At 37.9% G+C, this 20,111-nt stretch overlaps 1 protein-coding gene across 1 annotated transcript in view; it reads right to left on the bottom strand.

Annotated features, from left to right (window-relative positions):
* ATXN10 (ataxin 10) overlaps nt 1-20,111 on the bottom strand; it is a 104,600-nt gene that overhangs the window by 41,381 nt on the left and 43,108 nt on the right. Inside the window, 4 exon segments of the mRNA XM_075760418.1 lie at nt 7,443-7,612; nt 10,825-10,933; nt 15,973-16,097; nt 16,100-16,137. Coding sequence (XP_075616533.1) covers nt 7,443-7,612; nt 10,825-10,933; nt 15,973-16,097; nt 16,100-16,137 — 442 coding nt within the window.

Here is a 20,111-nt window from a genome sequence, read left to right as displayed (position 1 = left end):
TTCCTTTAAAAAGGGCTAGAGTCCTGTGCTGTGCCGCAATGGTAATAGGGTTCAACACCAAATAGGGTTCAAAAAACCATTCAGAGTCAAGAAGAGGCCAACAAGCCTTTAAGTTGGTACTGACTGCTTAGAAATGTATGCAGAGCCAGCTTGTTTTAATTTTGAATCTTAGAAGACATCTAGTCATCTTACTCTTTTCTATCTTCCCTCTCCACTATAAATCAAAGCAATTAATTTAATTTCTAGAGCTATCCAACATCTTAATTTAAAACACTATGAACTTCACAATAATAATCCTCCTCCCACAATCTTTCTTTTATTCCAAAATGCCCAAGTCCTGTTCTGTTCTTGCTTTTGGCAAATGTATGTTGCATAAAATCATCATTCTACAGACATCTTTACATTGGCAGAAACCAATGTAGTTTATGTATATTCAAGGTTTGGTCAAAGTCTCAGCCTATGATTCATGAGAACATAATAATATACAGATTGATCTTTATACACCTTTATCTGTTAGATGGTAATTACGGTAATCCTCCACATGAAGCAGGCAAATAATATACTAGAAGGGAAATATGGTACCGTGCATATGTCAGACTTCACCTAATCATTGAGGATATCCAGACAATCAATTTGTGAAGATGTCTCTATGTAGTATGCAATTTAAATATCAAATGGAAGCTGTTTAAAATAAAACCTAAAGAAAAGCAAACAAATGAAAAAAGCTAATGCACTATTAAAATTACCTTTAATGTGAAACTGCATCTAAGTTCCTTGCAAGAGAAAACTTTCTATGCATTCTATGATCAAGGCTTCAAGTGAAATTGGTCAAACTGGACACGTCATAAGGAACGACTGGATCAACTGTATCAATGGCCAAAAATTGGTGGAGCAGAAGGGGGGATAGAAGCAGTTCAAGAGGGAACATTAACTTGTTGCCTATAAAGGGGCAGCACAACAGAATAAAGTTTTGTATTATTCTCTAACAACAAATGAATCACACAGTTATAAAAATAATTCAGGGCTTTACAAACCATACTGCATTAGGCATGCATCTCTGACCTCAGGGCAAAAAAACTCCATATCAACCCTTTATTGCTCACATTGTCCCATCACTTGGAGATCTCATGATTCTTTTTTTGTTTAACAGTCTCTAGCACTTTGATGAAAATCTGGGCAGTTCATTAAGGATTCACGATTGTGACAGTGCTGAAGACTAACAGAAAATCCATACGGAACCAGGATTAGAGACAGTTACCTCGTATGTCACAACAAATACTTTTAAAGATGCTCTTGAACCACAGACACTTTTCTACTTGGGATATCTCTATACTAATTAGGCTTCTGTTTAACATTAGGAAAATATAATAATCACAGTTATGTAGGTTTCTAATGAAGGGTTTTATTTCTCTCCTCCTTCTCTCAACAGCATATGCAGATAAATGTGTGACGTTCTTCATTGCAAGTAACTCCAAATCCTGCCACGTCAGGAAGAATGTAATTACTTTAAGAAGTTAAACTAATTCTGAAGAAAAAGAACCGATAAGCTCATACAGTCTTTCTGAAAACCTTAGATGAGAAAGAGCCAATTGTTTAAAAAAACAAAGTATTTGTCTTTAGATTGAAATTTTCTGTTTTATAATTGCTACAGTAAGAAGATTAAGTTAAAGAGCTGAATGGTCACAATTCAATCTACAGATGCTGGCACCTTTTTCTAGCTGTATTCTAACTGGAGTCCTTGCACACTCTGCCCCAGTGAAAAAAAGAATGGAAAACTGAATTCCAAACAAGTCAAATCTTGTTCATACTGTCAGGTAGAACAGTCTTCAAATTAGGGAACTAGTCTCATATAAAACAATTTGGCTTAGACGTATATAAAAAAAAGTCCAAGTTACATTAAACACATTAAACAGTATCCAGATGTTTTACTTGCCACTTTCATTAAGATTAATTTTAACTGTAGAAGCGCTTTTTTGTCCCCTTTTCTCCCAGAAGACTTCTCAACTCTGCATTGACAAACCCCAATATAATTGCATTAGAGGAAGCATTGCTGCCATCTCAAATAAAAAACAGACATGTGAAAAAATTTCCCTCTGGAATTGTTCACCTCATTAGAGTGAGTCTATTTAGGTAAGAAGGTGCCAGTACCAAAGACAACTCTGTATTTAAAATATTTTCTCCTACATACAGAACAACTTGACCAATGAAACACACATTATGAGATTAACATCGTATTATCCATCAGCATCCCCAGTATCTAAAAAGTCCTTGGCATAAGGGTATGGACTACTTTCTTCACCTGAAGGGACAGGCTTTGTTTTTAACAGGCTGATTAAGCAAGAGAGACATCTCAAAAATATACTTGTGCATATTCACTATTCTGCAGGGGATAGAGATCTCTCAGCATGTATCAAACTGTCCCAGTATACTAGCTGTATTGCTATACAAAGTAAGTAGGTAGCAATAAACTGACCATCCTATCAGTAACAAGAGTCAGTTAAAAACGGAAAAGCCAATGCAACTAGATTACAACACCAAACCCAAACTAAGTGTTTTGTTCTTTCTAAGTTAGGCTTAATTTTGCATTCAGAAACGTCACATTTTTTCTCTTCAGGATCCCTCACAAAAGGCAACAGTACAGGATGATCTCAGCATGCTGATGTTCTGCCAGCTGGCTGCTCCCCCATCGCAAGGAACGCGGCTCACGTCTTGCATCTAGCTCGTTCCAGACAACTGCATCCTTCAGTAATAGTTTTCACAGGACAGAACCCCCAGGCAATTCAGATTCCCCTGTTTGATCTCAGAGGTAGTAGTGAACTAAAGTGAATACTGAATAAAGACTGCAATTAAACTTTGTCAAGCTTTCTACTTCCTTTCAATTTTCTATTTACTACCTCCAGTAAGGTTATGTGACTGAAGTCTACATAATTCCTCTCTTTACAAAAGAGGAAGGGAAACAATGCAGAATAAAGTTTACGCTATTCTGTTCCTTATTCAAGTACTGATGACACTTGCAATTAAATCAAGTATTTTAAACAAGTCATACTGCATAAACACCTCACAACATAAACAACAGTTTCAGGGAAAGGTAATAAGGTTGTACAGAACAGTGCCATCTGTCACAATAAGGCAGAAATGAGTCATCTCACCTTCTAGTACATATTCTTGTAAATGAACAGAAAAATAAGGGTGGAGATTAATTGTTATGACCTATTTCATATTTGTTTCATTTCTACAATAAAGAATTATATCCTTTATTATATCATAGAATGGTTTGGGTTGGAAGGGACATTTAAAGACCATCTAGTTCCAACCCCCTTACCATGGGCAGGGACACCCTCCACTAGACCAGGGACACCCTCCACTAGATCGGGTTGCCCACAGCCTCATCCAACCTGGCCTTGAACACTTCCAGGGAGGGGGGCAGCCACAACCTCTCTGGCCAACCTGTTCCAGTGCCTCACCACCCTCACAGTAAAGAATTTCTTCCTTATGCCCAATCTAAATCTACTCTCTTTTTTAGTTTAAAGCCATTACCCCTCGTCCTATCACTCCATGCCCTTGTAAACAGTTCCTCTCCAGCTTTCCTGCAGGCCCCCTTCAGGTACTGGAAGGCTGCTAGAAGGTCTCCCCAGAGCCTTCTCTTCTCCAGGCTGAACAACCCCAGCTCTCTCAGTGTGTTTTCATGGGAGAGGTGCTCCAGCCCTCTGATCAGCTTCGTGGCCCTCCTCTGGACTTGCTCCAACCGGTCCATGTCTTTCTTGTGCTGGGGACCCCAGAGCTGGACGCAGTACTCCAGGTGGGGTCTCACAAGAGCAGAGTAGAGGGACAGAATCACCTCCTTCAACCTGCTGTTCATGCTTCTTTTGATGTGGCCCATGATACGGTTGGCCTTCTGGGTTGCAAGTGCACACTGCGGGCTCACGTTGAGCTTTTCATCTGCCAACACCCCCAAGTCCTTCTCCTCAGGGCTGCTCTTAATCCATTCCTCGCCCAGCCTATAGTTGTGCTTGGGATTGCGCTGACACATGTGCAAGACCTTGCACTTGGTCTTGTTGAACTTCACGCAGTTCACATGGGCCCACCTCTCCAGCCTGTCAAGGTCCCTCTGGACAGCATCAAATAATGAATGAATACTTCATTCATTAGGTTTCCTTCCTAAGCTTTATTCTTTACTAAAATAGTTCTACTATACTAAACCAGCAGAAAGAGCTGCACTGAATCCATCACTTCATAGCTTTAAAAGTGAGAGTAGCAAATAAGTTCCTAAAGCCTCCTCCCAAGAAAACAATATAAATTCTGTCCTGATGATAAAATTGAGGTGTTTAGAAGGCAAGTCAAACAAGGGGAGAGGAGTATGGAGGAGTTTTCACATTTTTCCTTCTGATCACTTCATTCATCAACTACCAGCCAAAACCTCTACTTCTTGCTCCACTTGACAACCCACCTCCTTCCTTTCAGTATATTTAATAAAAACATATAGTGTATCTTTGTATTTTGTTATGTCTCCTTCACAAGCCACAGGACTGCCCTGCATTTATGACAATAACTCTTGACAGCTCTTTCCCCCACAGAGAGAGCAAGCACAGAACTGCACATCCATTGCAGGCTCTTGGCAGGTTCAACACGGAACTAGCTCAATACTTGGTGTCCTAAGTACAGCACTTCTATTTGTTCTTCTCTCCTCTTCATGAAAAAGCGTGTGCAACTCAGGACATGCATGTACCCAACATTTATCAGTCCAAACCAAACATTTTATCAGGTGCTTTTCTTACAAATACCAACCCATCCAGCCTTGCAAAACATGCAAGTGGGCAGCAAGCCTGGCAAGACCCATTTTAATAATTGCATCTCAGTTTACAGCTTACATGTCTGCCCACTCCCTTACATCTTAAGAACTTATCGCAATAGTGTAAATAAAACTATGAGGAAGAAAATATGTAAAGAATGCATTCCTAATGCTAACAGAGTAGAAGCTAAAGAATGCTTTTTAAAAACAAAGAATGTTTTTAAACAGAAAGTGAAAAAGCAATAAAGCACTAGCAAGATATTTCTGTTCCAAAACATTACAAGATTTTTCACCACTGCCAACAAACCAGTGCACTAATTTCCTGAAATTATTGTTCTTATAGCAGGTGGAGACCATAAACAGACATGGAGAAACAGCTTTTGCAGAGCAATCATCCTCCCACTCCAGGCGTTCACTGTTCCTTTAACTCTGTCACCAGTGCCCCATGCAGTAGGACTGCACCATCGTACTTTAGGAGACACGTGCTGCATGAGGCGTAGGCTGGCTCAAGACCCACCTCCCAGTGAACAAGCAAGTTGTCACTCTACTCTTGAAGAAGCTCCTGAAGACAGTGATGCAACTCTGTCTACTTGGAGGGCTTAGCCCAAGTCACCGTTTGAGCCCCAAGTCTTTGGGGACTACTTATGTCTTCAGAACAAGTCAGGCAGACCCAACACCAAGCACTAAGGTTATAATACAAATATAAGGGTTACATTTTTTTATTAGTAGTAGTAGTATGCTGTTACTCTGTTTACTAATGCATTATCATTGTCACGGGGAAAAGAGCTCTACTGGTACTGGAAATTACAGAAAAATATTAGAGAAAACAAGTGCCTCAGTTCATTAAAGAGTCAGAATACTAACATTGCTGTTCAAGAGCCTTTGGTAAGTAACGTGCAGCCCCCTCATGCCAAACAGCTAAACTGACTGAAGAGAAAGCCACTTCTCCAGCTTGTGCCTACATATCACACGCTAAGTCACACAAAAGCCAATGGTAAAGCCCAAGGTCTCTCAGATGCATTGGTCAGTTGGCTTGTCATATAAACCCACAATCTACCCTGTATTAAATTACTTTTGATTGAATATAGAAAGTAAACTCTGTGTAAACCCAGTAATGGATATAAAATAAGACCTATTTTGTGAGATATTACTCTGAAGAGAGACATGGGAACCCAGGAACTAACCCTATCTTCATTCAGTTCTAGGTCTGACACATGCACCACTTTGAACAATTCACTCCCATGTCAAAACTTCAGTTTTCTTATCTGTGCAATGATACAGGCTACTTGCCCTGTCCTCACAAGCCTGTGTTTAGGTATGAAAACTGCCTTAAAAATGACATGTGTGTTTATTAGAACTAATTTAAACATATGAAATAGACTGAAGGTACAGACAGGATATCATAATATTGGCATTTCTAAAGTTTCAACAGAACTCAAGTAACGTTCCATGATATCACACACAAGAATCTAAGTAATTTTCAAGACAGCATAAAGCAATAATACGTGCAGGCAGTTTAAGGCAAGTTAATACCCAACTTCCACTGAAAACACTAAGCCTGCATGCCTAATTGCTCCAGGGGCCTTTGAAAATCCCAGCGAAAATGAACAATAAGCAGTAAATCAACCCTTTCAAAATGAAAGCAACCCCCTCACCTCCATTATCACAAGGTATTCCACAAAAATGTATTTCACTTACATAAACACATATTACATCATAACCGGTCAGAGACAGAGCTATCCAAGAGTGATTAATAGGATTAATAATATTTTATTAGCATTTGTTAGACAAATAAGGAAATCTAAGAGAAAAGGAAGATACAGGAATCAACAGAGGGTTTCTCTACAACAAGAAACTCACAAGGATTAACCAGAGAAACAGAAAGCTTTCATGAAGCTAAGGCTACTGTAATACGCCATGTGTTGTATCTACACTATGGCTGCCATATGAGAAATGGAATCTACTTAATTTTCAGAAGTGCTCAGATGAATCGAAAGACATTATTTCATTACTGCTTTTCTCATTGAAATTACTTCAGTCTAACAAGTCTTGGAGGAACATCTTTTATCACACTAAGAAAAAGGGTTTCATAGTTAAAAACTTGCTGCTCTTCCTTCTTTTTCCTCATTGGGGAAACAAACCTAAGTTTTCCATACAGGAAATCTAAACATAAAGTTCAAAGTGATTTTATGGAAGCAGACCTACATTTTTAAAGTGGCATGAAAAAATTTAAGGGTTGGGAGGAGGGAAAAAGCATTAGAGACTAACTCAAATATTAAAAATTAAGTTCATGCAACAATTCCCATCCATTTCCCTTCAAAGTGAAGTTGAGGTTTAGTCTCAGACATTTTCTTTTCAAATAAAGTGTAAATGTGAAAACAATAAAAGAATTAGGTACTGGCTTGCAGTCTACAGGACTGAAGCAAAAGATAGACAGGCACACATTACATTGTTAGTAAAAAGTTAACATACCTGTTACAGTAACTCAAAGACACTAAAAAAAAAAAATCTACCTCCTTCACAAGACCAAGTCTAACCTCTATTTGTAGATCATCAATGTATTTTCATCAATGAAGTCATGGTCAGGCATACACATCTTTTCACATGTCAAATTTCTACCAGGGGGGAAAAAAAAAAAAAAGTATAAACTTACCTTGTCTTGATTTTCCTTATTTTTGTAACACAAATTTCCAATCAAACGAATGAGATGAGATTTAAAACCCACAGCTGGATGTGAAATTTCTTCCTGCCCTGTCATAGCATGTGTGGCGGTGAAAATATTTACAGCCTGTTTCCCAGCAAGATGAGTTAATCTCAGGGTATCTACAGAAAACAAGAATATTTTAATTAATTACCAGATGAAAAATTATTACTTTGCACAGAGCTTTACTACTAGGTTCAAATTTAATTAACATAATTTCAGATATTCAGCAATGTCAAAAGAACTTTGAAAGTTTTCTTAAATTTAATTTGTGCTAGTATAATCATACAAGGCGATCCCAAGGTTAGCAGGTATTTTTGCATCCTTTTTACACGCTTATATAGTGTCTGAAGTCTGGTGCTATCGGTCTCTACTTGAAGAATCAGAATTTGTAGCCTGTTGATAATTCTGACACCATAGATGTATTTCTAAACCCAAGGTAGTTAGTTCAAACTTGTCACAGCAACACATACTAACCGTAGAATGACTTTTTTCTCCTCTCTTCTCCAGTCTGTTCCTAGCTCTGTAATATGAGAAAAGATTTCTAGTACATCTAGCACTTTGACACATCTTTACAAATCCTTCAGTGCCATAATCTCACCAGCTCAGAAATACTAATGTTCCTATTTTTTAAATGCTAGTTTAGAGCAACTAGGATTTTTTTCTACAATGATCCAGAGGGAAATCAGGAAAAGGGAAACTAAAACATGTGAAAACAACATTCCACAAAGAGACCACACCCAGAAGAAAAGTTGAAATCCTATGAACACCTGAGAGCCCGTACAGCTGAGCAGCCAATTCAGTAACAGCTGAACCTATATTTAAAAATTAAGAAGTACTTTTCCTCTAAGCAACCTGCAATACCAATAAATGGCCTGGCATGCCATTGTCCCCAAGATGCTTCGTGCAACTTGCATCGGAGCAACAACGCAGCAAAACCATGTTGTAGCACAGGGTGGTAATTAAGCCCTATGCTCCCTCTGCTCTAGATGTGACAACATCCATAGTGGAATGGGCACTAGATTTTCTGGATTTAAATTAGAAGAAACTTCATAGGCTACCATATTATAGTTTCATTCCCAGACAGCTGATACAGGAGAAGAAAAAAAACCTCTGTGTTGATAAAGAGGTTAAATACATTTTTGGTAGTTCTTTTAAAATATGAAACTATAATGGGGCCTAGAGGCCTCCCGCAGGAGAGCTACCACTTCATTTGTTCATATTTTGAAATAGGAAAAAACCAATCAATCTCCTGATTGCCCCTAAAAAACATCATCAGAAAATAGCTTTTTAACACAATCTTCTATTTGCTTTTGTAAATTCGTGAAAATCAGCAGTGTCTCATATCCTTCTCATGGCATTCATTTTGTGTGCTTCCTTGCCATACAGCCCTAGTATTTTCTCACACACAAACACGTAAGAATTCCACGGTCTTCCTAAACCTTCTGCCTGCTTGCCCTTAAGAGGGACCCTGAATGAAAGAATTAAAAACAAAAAATAAAACAAAACCCCCACAAAAACTAAATAAAACTCTTCAGATTTTATTACACTGGAGACAAAAATGCAATGAGCAATGCATCCACCTGGAGAGTTACAGGAAAATGTGGAAGAAAAGCAGCCACCTTCCATGCATGATGCCAACCCAGAGAGAACAGCGTTCCTCAAACACTGCACATCAACACACCACAGCAACTGCTCCCAGTACGTCACCCATGCTCTCAACTAAAGGACATCTCAGTCTGCCATTCTCTCATTATCCCAAAGAGCAATTCCTCCAAAATGCCCCTCAATCCTCCCTGGTGATATTCCTCAAACACTGTGCACAGTGCAAGCTGTAAACAGTGCTAATGATATTATTAACACTGCAGGGTTACTGTCTACCTTCATCCAACCATTACTGAAAAATAGCAAAACACACTCCTTAGTTGATACTTAAAAGATCATTCACATATTTTTCAGATCTTTCAAGCAATCTTTCAGTAATTTCCAATAGGAAATTTCTCATGGTGTACACTGAAGAATGGCTTCATCAAAAGGTCTATTAGATGAAAATCTTTTGCACTATCCAGTCTTACTCTTCTGATCTTCAGAACTAAAGACTGAAGGTGATAAAACACATCAATACAGTTTTTTGCCCTTTTTTGCTAATCTAGGATTAAAGGAATCTTGTAGCCAAAAGTAGTCTTAAAGACAAATTATACAAGTTGATGAATTCCTGTTGGCTGAGGACATGTGGGAAACACGTAGGATGCACACGGTAGCAATGTTTTAGCCTGCACCCATTTCTCTGCAGCTGTCTCCATGCTAATGAAAAGTCAGTCTGCACACAGCTAGAGAAAGGAGGATTGGCCTATATGCTGCTAACTTAAGTGATCTGCAAGCTCCTGGAAAAGCGTCATTTAAGTTGAAAGACTATACAAGCATTCAGATGCATAACTTTGAGTCTCCTCAAAACACACACACACAAAACAGATCTTGTTGTTAGTCATCTTACTGTAAGCAATAAAACTATGAACCTGTCATCAAAAATAGAGGTTTGGTTGTCTTGGTTTTATTTTTTTTACAGCAAGGACCCTCCAAACATCTCAAAATAGTTGTAGCTAACAGCTGTTTCAGGCTTTTTTGCCTTTTGTTTGTCTGTTTAAGTCAAAGTATCAGGTATTTCTCTTTAAAATCCATAAACTTTTACAATTTTCTCAGAAAATGGTAGGATACCTCAGTCTCAGAAAGTGTTGAGATTTAGGAAAGCACAGGTCAGGATATGTATACTTCCTCCTCCTTCCTCCCCAAGTACATAGGGTCTCTCTGGACCACCTTGGCTTAATTGTTCTTTGCGTACAGCTCTCTGCTTGCTGTTTCTTAGCAGAAGAAAGCTGCTTTCAAATCGACCTTTAAAAGTGACTGAATTTGGTTAAGAACATTCAAACTATACTTAGTTTCAGTGTTCAGGAATTTGGGAAACAGAAGGGTACAGGCATGGAAAAGTCCTTTTTCTACATCTTGAGGAAATTCTTCCACATACATTCAGCCAGTGGAAGAATATAGGAAGCAGCTGTCCTTTGCCCAACTCTTCCTGTATAAATAGCGCATTGCTGACAGTTGAATCAAGGCTCTGTTGGGTAATAGGAGCCAACAGAGCGAGTAGAGAAGCAGAAAAATTCCAGGAACAAATCAAATATTTGAAAATGTAGATTAACTCAATCTCCTATTTATTTATTTTATTAAAAGGTCAGAACGATAATTACCACCAGTTGTGAAAAACATGTTTTCATTCACAGAGCAACACGACTTGGAGGTAGCCAACAGTTAATAAACCTTGTGGCTTTTCACTCACCTATGGCTGTTTCAAGCAAACCAGGCAAAGCCTGTAGATGTTCTAGCTGTCTGTTTTTTGATGTCATTTCACAAAGAACATCAAGAAGACGAATTGTAACCAGTGCTTCCTGTAAATGAAAATTACATTTCTGAAAATGGCTTATGAAGGATACCATAAGAACATAAAACTGATGATCTAAACAGAGGACAGGAACTCTCAGCACCTCAGGTTCCTTGCAGATCTTCTAACTTGCCAAGAATAAATTTATATAAAATGAGGACATCTTTCCACAATAACAATAGTGTATTACACTGCAGTAATTTATTTTCTAAAGTCAGTGTTATATGTGACCTGAAAAATCATGGGGAAACCAAAAAACAGAGCCATAAGGGATAAAATTTTAACAAAAACACAGTAGCTTCCAAAAGCAGAAATGCAGAAAATTACTAGCTGAGAAAATTATTTCTGTATAAATGTTTTCTTTGAGTTTATTCAGCAGGAGCGTCCCACTTTAAAGACACAAACACCGCCTGCAAGACACCAATTTGTTATCCGCAGGAATTCTGTAAAGTTCTGTGGTCAAATGAACTTTGGCTGCGAGAATTTACATTATTCTTGGGTAAATAGGACTGGGATCATAGATGCAGCATTTTGGTTAGGTATGAAACACACAATTTTATTTGCATATTACTTATTCAGCCAGAGAACTATTTTTTCTCACAGACTATGTTGATGAGTACTTATAATGACAATCCAGTGCTTACAGAAACTACCTTAAGAGCATATGGCATAATTTGGAACACCACATATTGCTCAAGAACCAGACTACGACTGCAAGATGATTCCACACAAGGTGTGGTACGTAAACTGCAAGTAGCCTTGAAAATGCTCTGACATAGGTCACAGTAACTATTCCTGCCTTGTCTGGTCCAGGACAAAGAGACATTTACTTACCAGAAGTATAATATTTTTAAATCCATATAATCAATATAACATAATTGAAATCACCAACAACAGCGTTCAGTAATGAAGTAGTACGATTATATCCATTCTTTGCTCCTTCCTATGCTCCTTGAAGACAACGGAATCTCTATAGGGTCCAGGTCCTAAAGCGTGTATTTTCTTTTTTTTTCCCCCTCCTCACACAGGTGTAGGAAGGTGCAGGTCTTGCCCTAACTTATGCAATAAATTGCTTTCCACAGCACAAAACAGTCGCTGAATACATTGGTGGTACCTGTCATAAAGTAGCAATACCCCAACTGTATTTCACAGACAGTAAGCAAGTATTTACAATTTTTTAAGCCATTTTGCATTCTTACAAGACAGTAGCTTAACCAAAAGCCTCTTCAGTTCATACACTTAACCTTTACCTTTGCACAAGAAAAGGCTACACGCTTTACCAACTGTAAAGCCAACAAGTATCAATAGGCAACTATAAACCTACACCCAGTAAGGTACAACAGCCCTTGCTGCCTACGTGTACCCCATTGCCACGTATATAATGGAAGCTCTGTGGCAGCAGATATTATGAGGTGTGGCTTTTCCTTTCTCACTTATCCTTTTTTTCCCGCCCCACCCTCTTTTTTTAAAAAAATTCACTGTCCTCTACATATTTCTTCCAGTGGTTTTTTACTACCATCTATCCCTTTCTTTTATTCCACCATCTGGCTGCAAACTGTTCCATCTAAATTTGAGAAGAGGAACAGATTATTTAAAAGCACAAAAGAACTCCCAAATTCTTATCTACATTTGAAACTTGATACATTCAAAAACTTGTTTAGATATCTCTGATTTTGGGCAGGGGGAACCACTTTCCAAAATTTTTTTTTTTTTTTTGCCTTCCATCTGTAAAAAGAAAGGCAGCTAAAGCAGAATACTTCCTTTTTTAAGTTTAGTAACAAGATGCTGTTCAAACCCCAAAATATTTTGAAATCTGATAGCTACCTTCGTGTGGACATAATCTGAAAAGTAAATAAGGAAATAACTGAAGAGTTTTTAAACAAACATATTTTGAGAGAGACTGAGAAAAGATGTTCCTTATAAAGAGATTAAATAAGAACTTAAAGTCCAAAGAAGGGTTTTATTTTGCAAGTATGTTTGAAAGTTAGTGAGAGCAAACTGATGTTGAAGTCAGGCTTATAATGGAAAAGCTATTTTAAACATTGGTTTAAGCACTGCAGAAGCATATGATTAGCTTTTCATTGGTTTGAGATGGAAGCTGCAAGACCTGAGGTTCCTTAGGGAAAAAAGGCAGTGCCTACATATAATAAATTAAACAGTGGATAGGACACCCAGACAACATTTTGGGAGTCAGGCCAGTTCAAGGACCGTTCCCAAAAGGCAGTTTTCAAATGCAGCCTCCCAGTTTTGGAGGCTAAGACAACTTACTAGTACCGACATAGCTTGACCAAGGCACTTGGCTTCAGGGCCACAGAAATGTCCAGGCAGAGTTTAGTTTAATATCACAGATGTTGCCTACAGCATTTTTAATGACAGACTCTACATGCACAATTGCATTTTTTTCAGTTAAGTACACCTCTTACACAAAAACTAAAATATTCATATAATTGAGGAGGAATTGGTGCAAATTTTGATCATTTTTAGTAAGACAAGACACAGTTTTATGAATTTAAGCTGGAATTTCTCTTTTCCCATAGCAAGCATGCTATGAATAAATGTATAGGCATAACATGCATATACACAAACTTTATAAAAACCATTCTTGTCATTGCTCTCCATTTATTCAGTTATGACTTCTATTTAGTGCTCATTAAACGATCCACATTTCCTACCAAATAGTGCTATTCAACTTATCATACATCACGTTTATGTGAGAGAAGGATAAAAAGTCAGTGTTAAGCAGGGCAAGTTATAGAGCAATATTCTCAATACTGCTGTCCCAGCACCTTCAAGTTGGACAGAGACCTCCTTCTGCTAGGCGCAAACAAATGTTTTTTTCCAAGAACTGAAACCACAGAATACTTGGAAAGTAACCACACAGGATTAAAAAAAAAAAGGCGGGGGGGGGGGGGGGGGGTGAAAGAGTGGCAGAGAGAGAAGGAGAGGGGAAAAAAAATAAATATGGAATTGTCTCAATATATGTCCTCTTCACTGCCAGCTGACACATTTTCCAGAAGTAGTCCATTAAGTTTTCTAACATAACTTAGACTAAGCAGTTGAGGGCTGGGGGGAAGCTGTGCTTCTCGGACAGATAAGAAGAGATTGCTGTGTGATTGCTGGGGTTCTTTTATGTATCCAACTATCATCTCCTCATAAATGATTTTTTGATATCTTTTCATAACACCTCTCAACATACATTTTAAAATTCTGTGTTTGTTAAAACAAATAAAAAATTCAGCAAGTAAAACACTGTATAACCTTACAATATAAGAGCATTTAAAGATCAATATTTTTCACTTTGATAGTAAATTAGTTACGACAGCCGTTTCTCAAGAGTTTCTACAAATGAAAGTATTACAGGTTAATTTTGTTTTAACAATAAAATGCTTCCGACTACACATATATTGGTAACACAATTTCAAAATACCACTGTGGTCATTTGGCAAGACAGAAGCTAGATGTGATTTTTAAAAATATCTTTTTAAAATACCTTATTAAGAAAAACATTAGTCACACTACTGAAACTAAGCATGATTAATCAGTGAGAATCAGTGATAACTAATTCTATGTTTGACTAAAATGTATTAGATTTCTCAGGCTTTTAGTTTTCTGGCTAGTTGTCTTTAAAAAAAACCCAACAAACAAAACAAAAAAACCAACTCACGCCTAGATCAGCTGAAAACATTAAAACTTTATATGAGAGGGATCAAAAACTGAGACCAATATGACCTGGCACTATCTGCTCACAATACGATGACTTAACACAGCACAAATAAGGTCACTGAAAGTTACGGTGCAAGTTGCTTTCTGCATTCCCAAGGCATTATTGGATCTTCAAGCAGCTTGTGAAAGTAAGCGGAAAAATAGAACACCAGATTATTTGAAGAGACCTCTACCCTTAGATGGCCTAAACCTCCTTACTGCACTATATGGTGTGGCAAGTAGCCAGCAACTCTTGGATACTTCATAAGGAGGAAATAAAATAAGGCCATCCCGGACTCAACTCTGCATCAGAGGTTCCCAAAGTGCAACCCACAAACCATGTGTGACCCATAAAAGCTTTCCTATTTAGCTTGCAAAGGGACTTCATTGTGGCCATCCTCAGCAGAAGCGGTTCATTAAGTCTGAAGCAATAAACAGATTTCTTCCAAGTGGACTGGAGTTGGGGCAAGTGTCTGGGTGCTCAGGAGACAGGAAACCGTCTGCCGCTAAGAGCCCAGCAAGCTCTGCAACTTGATGCTGTGGACACTAGCTGGCCCCAGGAGTGCGCCTTGCCAGTGCCTTGCGAGGTCCAGAGAGCTCCAAATCATTGGGAAATGGGGAAGAGTCAGTAACGAAAGCCCTGGCTTGCAGGGAGGATGGACTACACGTTTCAGACAGCTCCCCTGCACTGAGGCCAATCGCACACACTGCCACAGCTCTCTGTGATCAGAACTTGATGTTCCAGGTCCCCAAACAGATCAGGAACATCTGCCTGACAAGTAGCCAAATGCATTTGCAAAGAACTAGTATTTGGGACCTTAATGATGTATTAATTATCAAGTTATCATCAGTCATTTAAGCTTAAAAAAACACTCAAGATTTACTTACTTTAGTACTGCTAGGGAAAAGGAGAAAAAAAAAAGGCATTTACTCAATTTTTAACCCAATTTTGGGGAAGGAGGGTGGGAGAGATGCTGCTTCCCACTATAAATAAATAAAGTTTTGATTCATATTTGAATAAAATATAATTCACAACCAAATAAATTGCAGACATGATCCTTACTAAGAGCATAATAAAACATCCAAACATGTGGAAAACTTGAACATTTTTGAATTTGAGATCTTTAACAATGCGGTAGATTTATTTCTATCTCAAAGTACCGTATCTTCGTCATTCTCAAACTAAAAGCAAAACTGAGCTGCTGTCTTACAGATTCTCCTGTGAACTCTGTCACTACTTTTCCAATATAAATTTGGAATGTACACAAGTTGCCACGTGGGTAACAGCTGCAATGAAGATTCATCACTCAGATTCTAGTACTATAATGTTTTTATCCATCATACCTCATCTTCTGCATCTGCTGCAGAAGTTAACTTGAGCACAGCTTCACATTTCTCTTGGAAACAGCTTGCAATGAAGTCAGCATGTCTCATGAACACATTCATTTCTTCACTGGTAACTGGGTGTTCTGACTGACTTCCACCATTATCAGCTCTAACAAAGTAACTCTAGAATCAGAAAATAACTTGTTAAATTCACTAAGCCATATAAAATTATCAGAAGAATGAGCAGATATAGTTGGTTAAAATGATAGAAAAAATTAGCATGCTAATAACAGCCGATTTTTAAAAATTAAGAAGTTTTATGAACACTGGTAATCAGTTCCTGTTCCCTGGTTTATTTCTGCCCACTGTTAATTTAATTCATCATTCAATTAATACAATCTGGCCAGACAGTCAAGTCAATATTTTTCTCAAGTCTATTTGAATTTCTAATTTCTTATGTCCTAACATAACATTACTGTGAGTGCATATTCCGTATGTCTAAAATTTCCACCAAAACAGCTCTTAAAAGCTGTTGTTAAGTTCAGCAAAATAAACACAGACTATTTGACAGCCTCCATTTGAAAACAGCAGCTTTTCACAGCTCTTGCCTTGCACACAGTCCTTCGCTAATTCTTCTCCCCAACCCCAAACCAATTCTAGCAGAAACAGGGGAAATAAAAATTGATATATACACTCAGTTCTTTACAGCTGTTTTATAATTGCCATTAGATGGATTACAGTAAATCCAAGTTAATTACTCATATACCCAGTAAGAGTTATTCAGTGTATTAAACCAGTAAGTGGATACATAATGAAGCTGCTCTATAAAATGTACTTGGGTCATTTATTTTAACAGCTTTAATGTAGCTTTATTTCCAATATCCCGTCATGTCGCTAGGGCAAACTGAGTATTTTGTGGAAGCAGTACTTTAACGTGGCAGAGGCCCTCCTACAGCTTCCCTCTTCAACTCCAGCGCAGAGGAGCACATGGGTTAGTGAAGTCCCACTGTAATTCTCTCAACCTGAAAGAGCGCTATTTATTGAATAAATCAAGAGCAGGCTCAGGGTTTTCTTTCACTAAAACATTTGCAATTCAGATGGAAGGACTGACATTTAAACATGTGGAATAGTTCAAATGCCTTTTTTTTTTTTTTCATTTACCAAACAGGTTGTCACAAGGGAAAAAGAAATGTCTCTTTCTGTGGAAAAAGCATGGTCACTGCTTTATTAACCTCCAAGAACCCACCCTATTAATCACGTAACAGCTACTCAGTTCTTGCTAAACTCAACCCTCAATGTCATTAATACAGCTGCATTAAACTATTATCTGAATGAAGACAAAAAGCTTTTTCAACACGGTAGCACAGAAATGTGCTCGACACACTTGGGAAAGGGTGGACTCCAGACAGAAGGCTGTCAAACACTGGTAACCTCTCTCACAGACTTCGCGTACGTATTTGACAGAGCACTGACACAGAACAGTTGGTCTGTTGGTTCTGCAGGATACAGCTGGGTACCACACGCTCGCCCGTCTACAAACTACCAGTGTCCAGTTACCCAACATCCCTAACTGAATGAAGGCTGTCAGATTTGGCATACTATACAGAAATCAAGTTAAGTGCACAGACATGTCATTCATCCCCAAGACAGGGCTAGATTTTACAAGCCAGTTTTTACCAAGTTTAATCAATGCTCAGCTAAGAAAACAGGCTGCTTACAGACTTTAGTATTTTATTGGAATAATTCCCGTAATCGTATCTCCTACATTAACAGAACTCCCATCAGCTATTGTTGCACCAATAGTCCAAATAATACACATTTAACAACGACAAGGAATCCTTCTGTAAAGAAGTCGGAGGGTCATCACATAATTGCATAAACTGTATTAGCGAGATGAAATTGTTGCCAACAGAGGATTTTTTTTGCATTACTCCTCCTCTTGCGATATAATTGGGTGCCCTTTTAGATAACCATAATCCTTTTGGAGAAATAGTAGTGACATTAAAACATCACCTGTATGTAATCTCTTTTAAAGTTTTCTGTTCTCTTTAGGCACTCATGTCAAAACTGTTTTCCTGAGTTTTCTTCCAGCACAGTCATTCAGGACATGCCCATCTTTCCCCTGAATTTCAAGCAAGTCTTGCCATTCAGCCAACAATTTCCAGAGAGCAACACTTTTTGTTCTGGTGCAAGTTCCCTTACATTCCTGTCTTCTATTGTTTCTCTCAGTTTTCTTCCAAGACTCACTCAAATTTTTCCAAGTTAGTTCTCCCACATAATGCAATTTGCTCATCTTCTTTTAAACGGTCTCACAAACTGTTTAGCCATTCAGATGACAGAGTTTGTTCCTGCTTGTCTGCCTATAGCTAAGTACAATAGATATGACAACTATTAGTATTAGTTTTAGCATGTCTCATCATGAATTTTTGTAACACTCAGTTCAATATCTAAAACATAATTTTGTATATTATATTTATGATTATAGTTCTATTCAGAAATGATCATGCCATGTCATCTCCTTTTCTTTACACACCACTTAGGAAGACTTTTTGTCAATCTCTTGCTTTTTTTTTTCCCCTAGCCCAAATTTAAACCAGTTCTTCCTGAAGCTGACCAAACTGGCAGGAACTTAGAACAACTATTATAAAGTATTTGCAATCATCAGTAAAATACATTGCTGTCTCCTATAGTCTGCAAATAAACCATAGCATTAAAGTGCAATTTAAATCTGGAAGCTCAATTATTGCAAATTAAAGCGAAGTCCTGCTAAGCCTGTCTAAAATAGTAAAATTCCATCAAAAAAACCCTGCAAAATTCTACCAATTCATTATCGGTAAACAATTTTTTTGTATCATACTTGGTTTATAACCTCTTAGCAAGTGCCTTGGGACATTCTTTCTCTGTGACTGGGACTTCTCTTCCCTGAAACACTTCACTGACAGCAATGTTCTACGAGACAAACTAGGTCCTTCCTCAAAATCTCCCAGTTCTTTCATCTTTGACCGATACTTGTAAGCATCCTATTAAGTGAAAACTGGTACATTCGTGAAGGACTATAATCCAACGCTATCTTCAGCTACTCTGTGTCTGTGAGCATTACCAAGAACAAAAGCCCACCACAACATTGACATCGACAGCCCTCTAGCTGAATATAAGCAAGAAGCGGTGCCACTTATGCTACCTGAGTGTCCGTTTCCCTGCTGGCAATTTGATCAATGGCTACATCACTCACTGAGAACACTTCACATGAAATAACACAAAAATAAAAACTAAAGATGCAAGTAGTTGAGCATCAAAAACACATGAAGTTATTCAGTTGCATTTTTGTTGCCGTTAATTAAAGCAAGACCACTTCTTAAAAGGGACAATGCAGATGCACTCATTTTGAAGATTCTACAGTGTAATTAAGACTACCAAGGATTAATTTATGTTGTCCATGCTCAAGACTAATTTGGATTACAGCAAAGCAGGCTTTTTTTAAATACTTCTGCCAAATACTTACTTTACAATCTTTTGGCTCAATACTGTAGCCATATGTTTCTGCAATAATCACTTGCAGAGAAACATCAGACATTGTCACATCATCATACGCTTTTCAAAGCCAGAATACCATTATAAAAAGTTGATCATATTATCACAGTATTTATTCAGGCCATTTGCAAACTCAGACATGGAACATCCAAGTGCTTAAATTTGTTTGGAAATGAAAGAGAAAGTTGTCCAGAAGTCAAGAATTTGTCTTTTAATTGAAAATTCAGATTCCAGATCCACTTCTACAACAAGAACTACTTCATGGCATGCACCATGGCCACAGTATCACAAATGCACTAGATTTCAATTACAGGAAATACTTTGAATAGTGCGAATACTGTGAATAGTGCAAATAACTGCGGTTATGCAACTGCATATACTTTGGTTATCTAAGGCAACTGCCAACTTTAAGAGTCACCACTAACGTATGTATTTGCAAACTTTCTCAGCATAGTTAATTTCGTTTCAGTAAATACATTTAAACTAAGTGTACTTAATGTGCATGATAGAGAATACTGTAACTGAGAGTTACCATATATTCATGAGCTCAAGCTGCTCTCCCCAGACACCTCAATACCACATCTGTCCTTTCTTAATTTATATGACTTAGTCAGCCTTATTGGACA

Source organism: Balearica regulorum, chromosome 1, assembly GCF_011004875.1.
Source record: "Balearica regulorum gibbericeps isolate bBalReg1 chromosome 1, bBalReg1.pri, whole genome shotgun sequence".
In the NCBI taxonomy this organism is placed as follows: domain Eukaryota; kingdom Metazoa; phylum Chordata; class Aves; order Gruiformes; family Gruidae; genus Balearica; species Balearica regulorum.
This window is presented reverse-complemented; position numbering and strand designations above follow the sequence as displayed.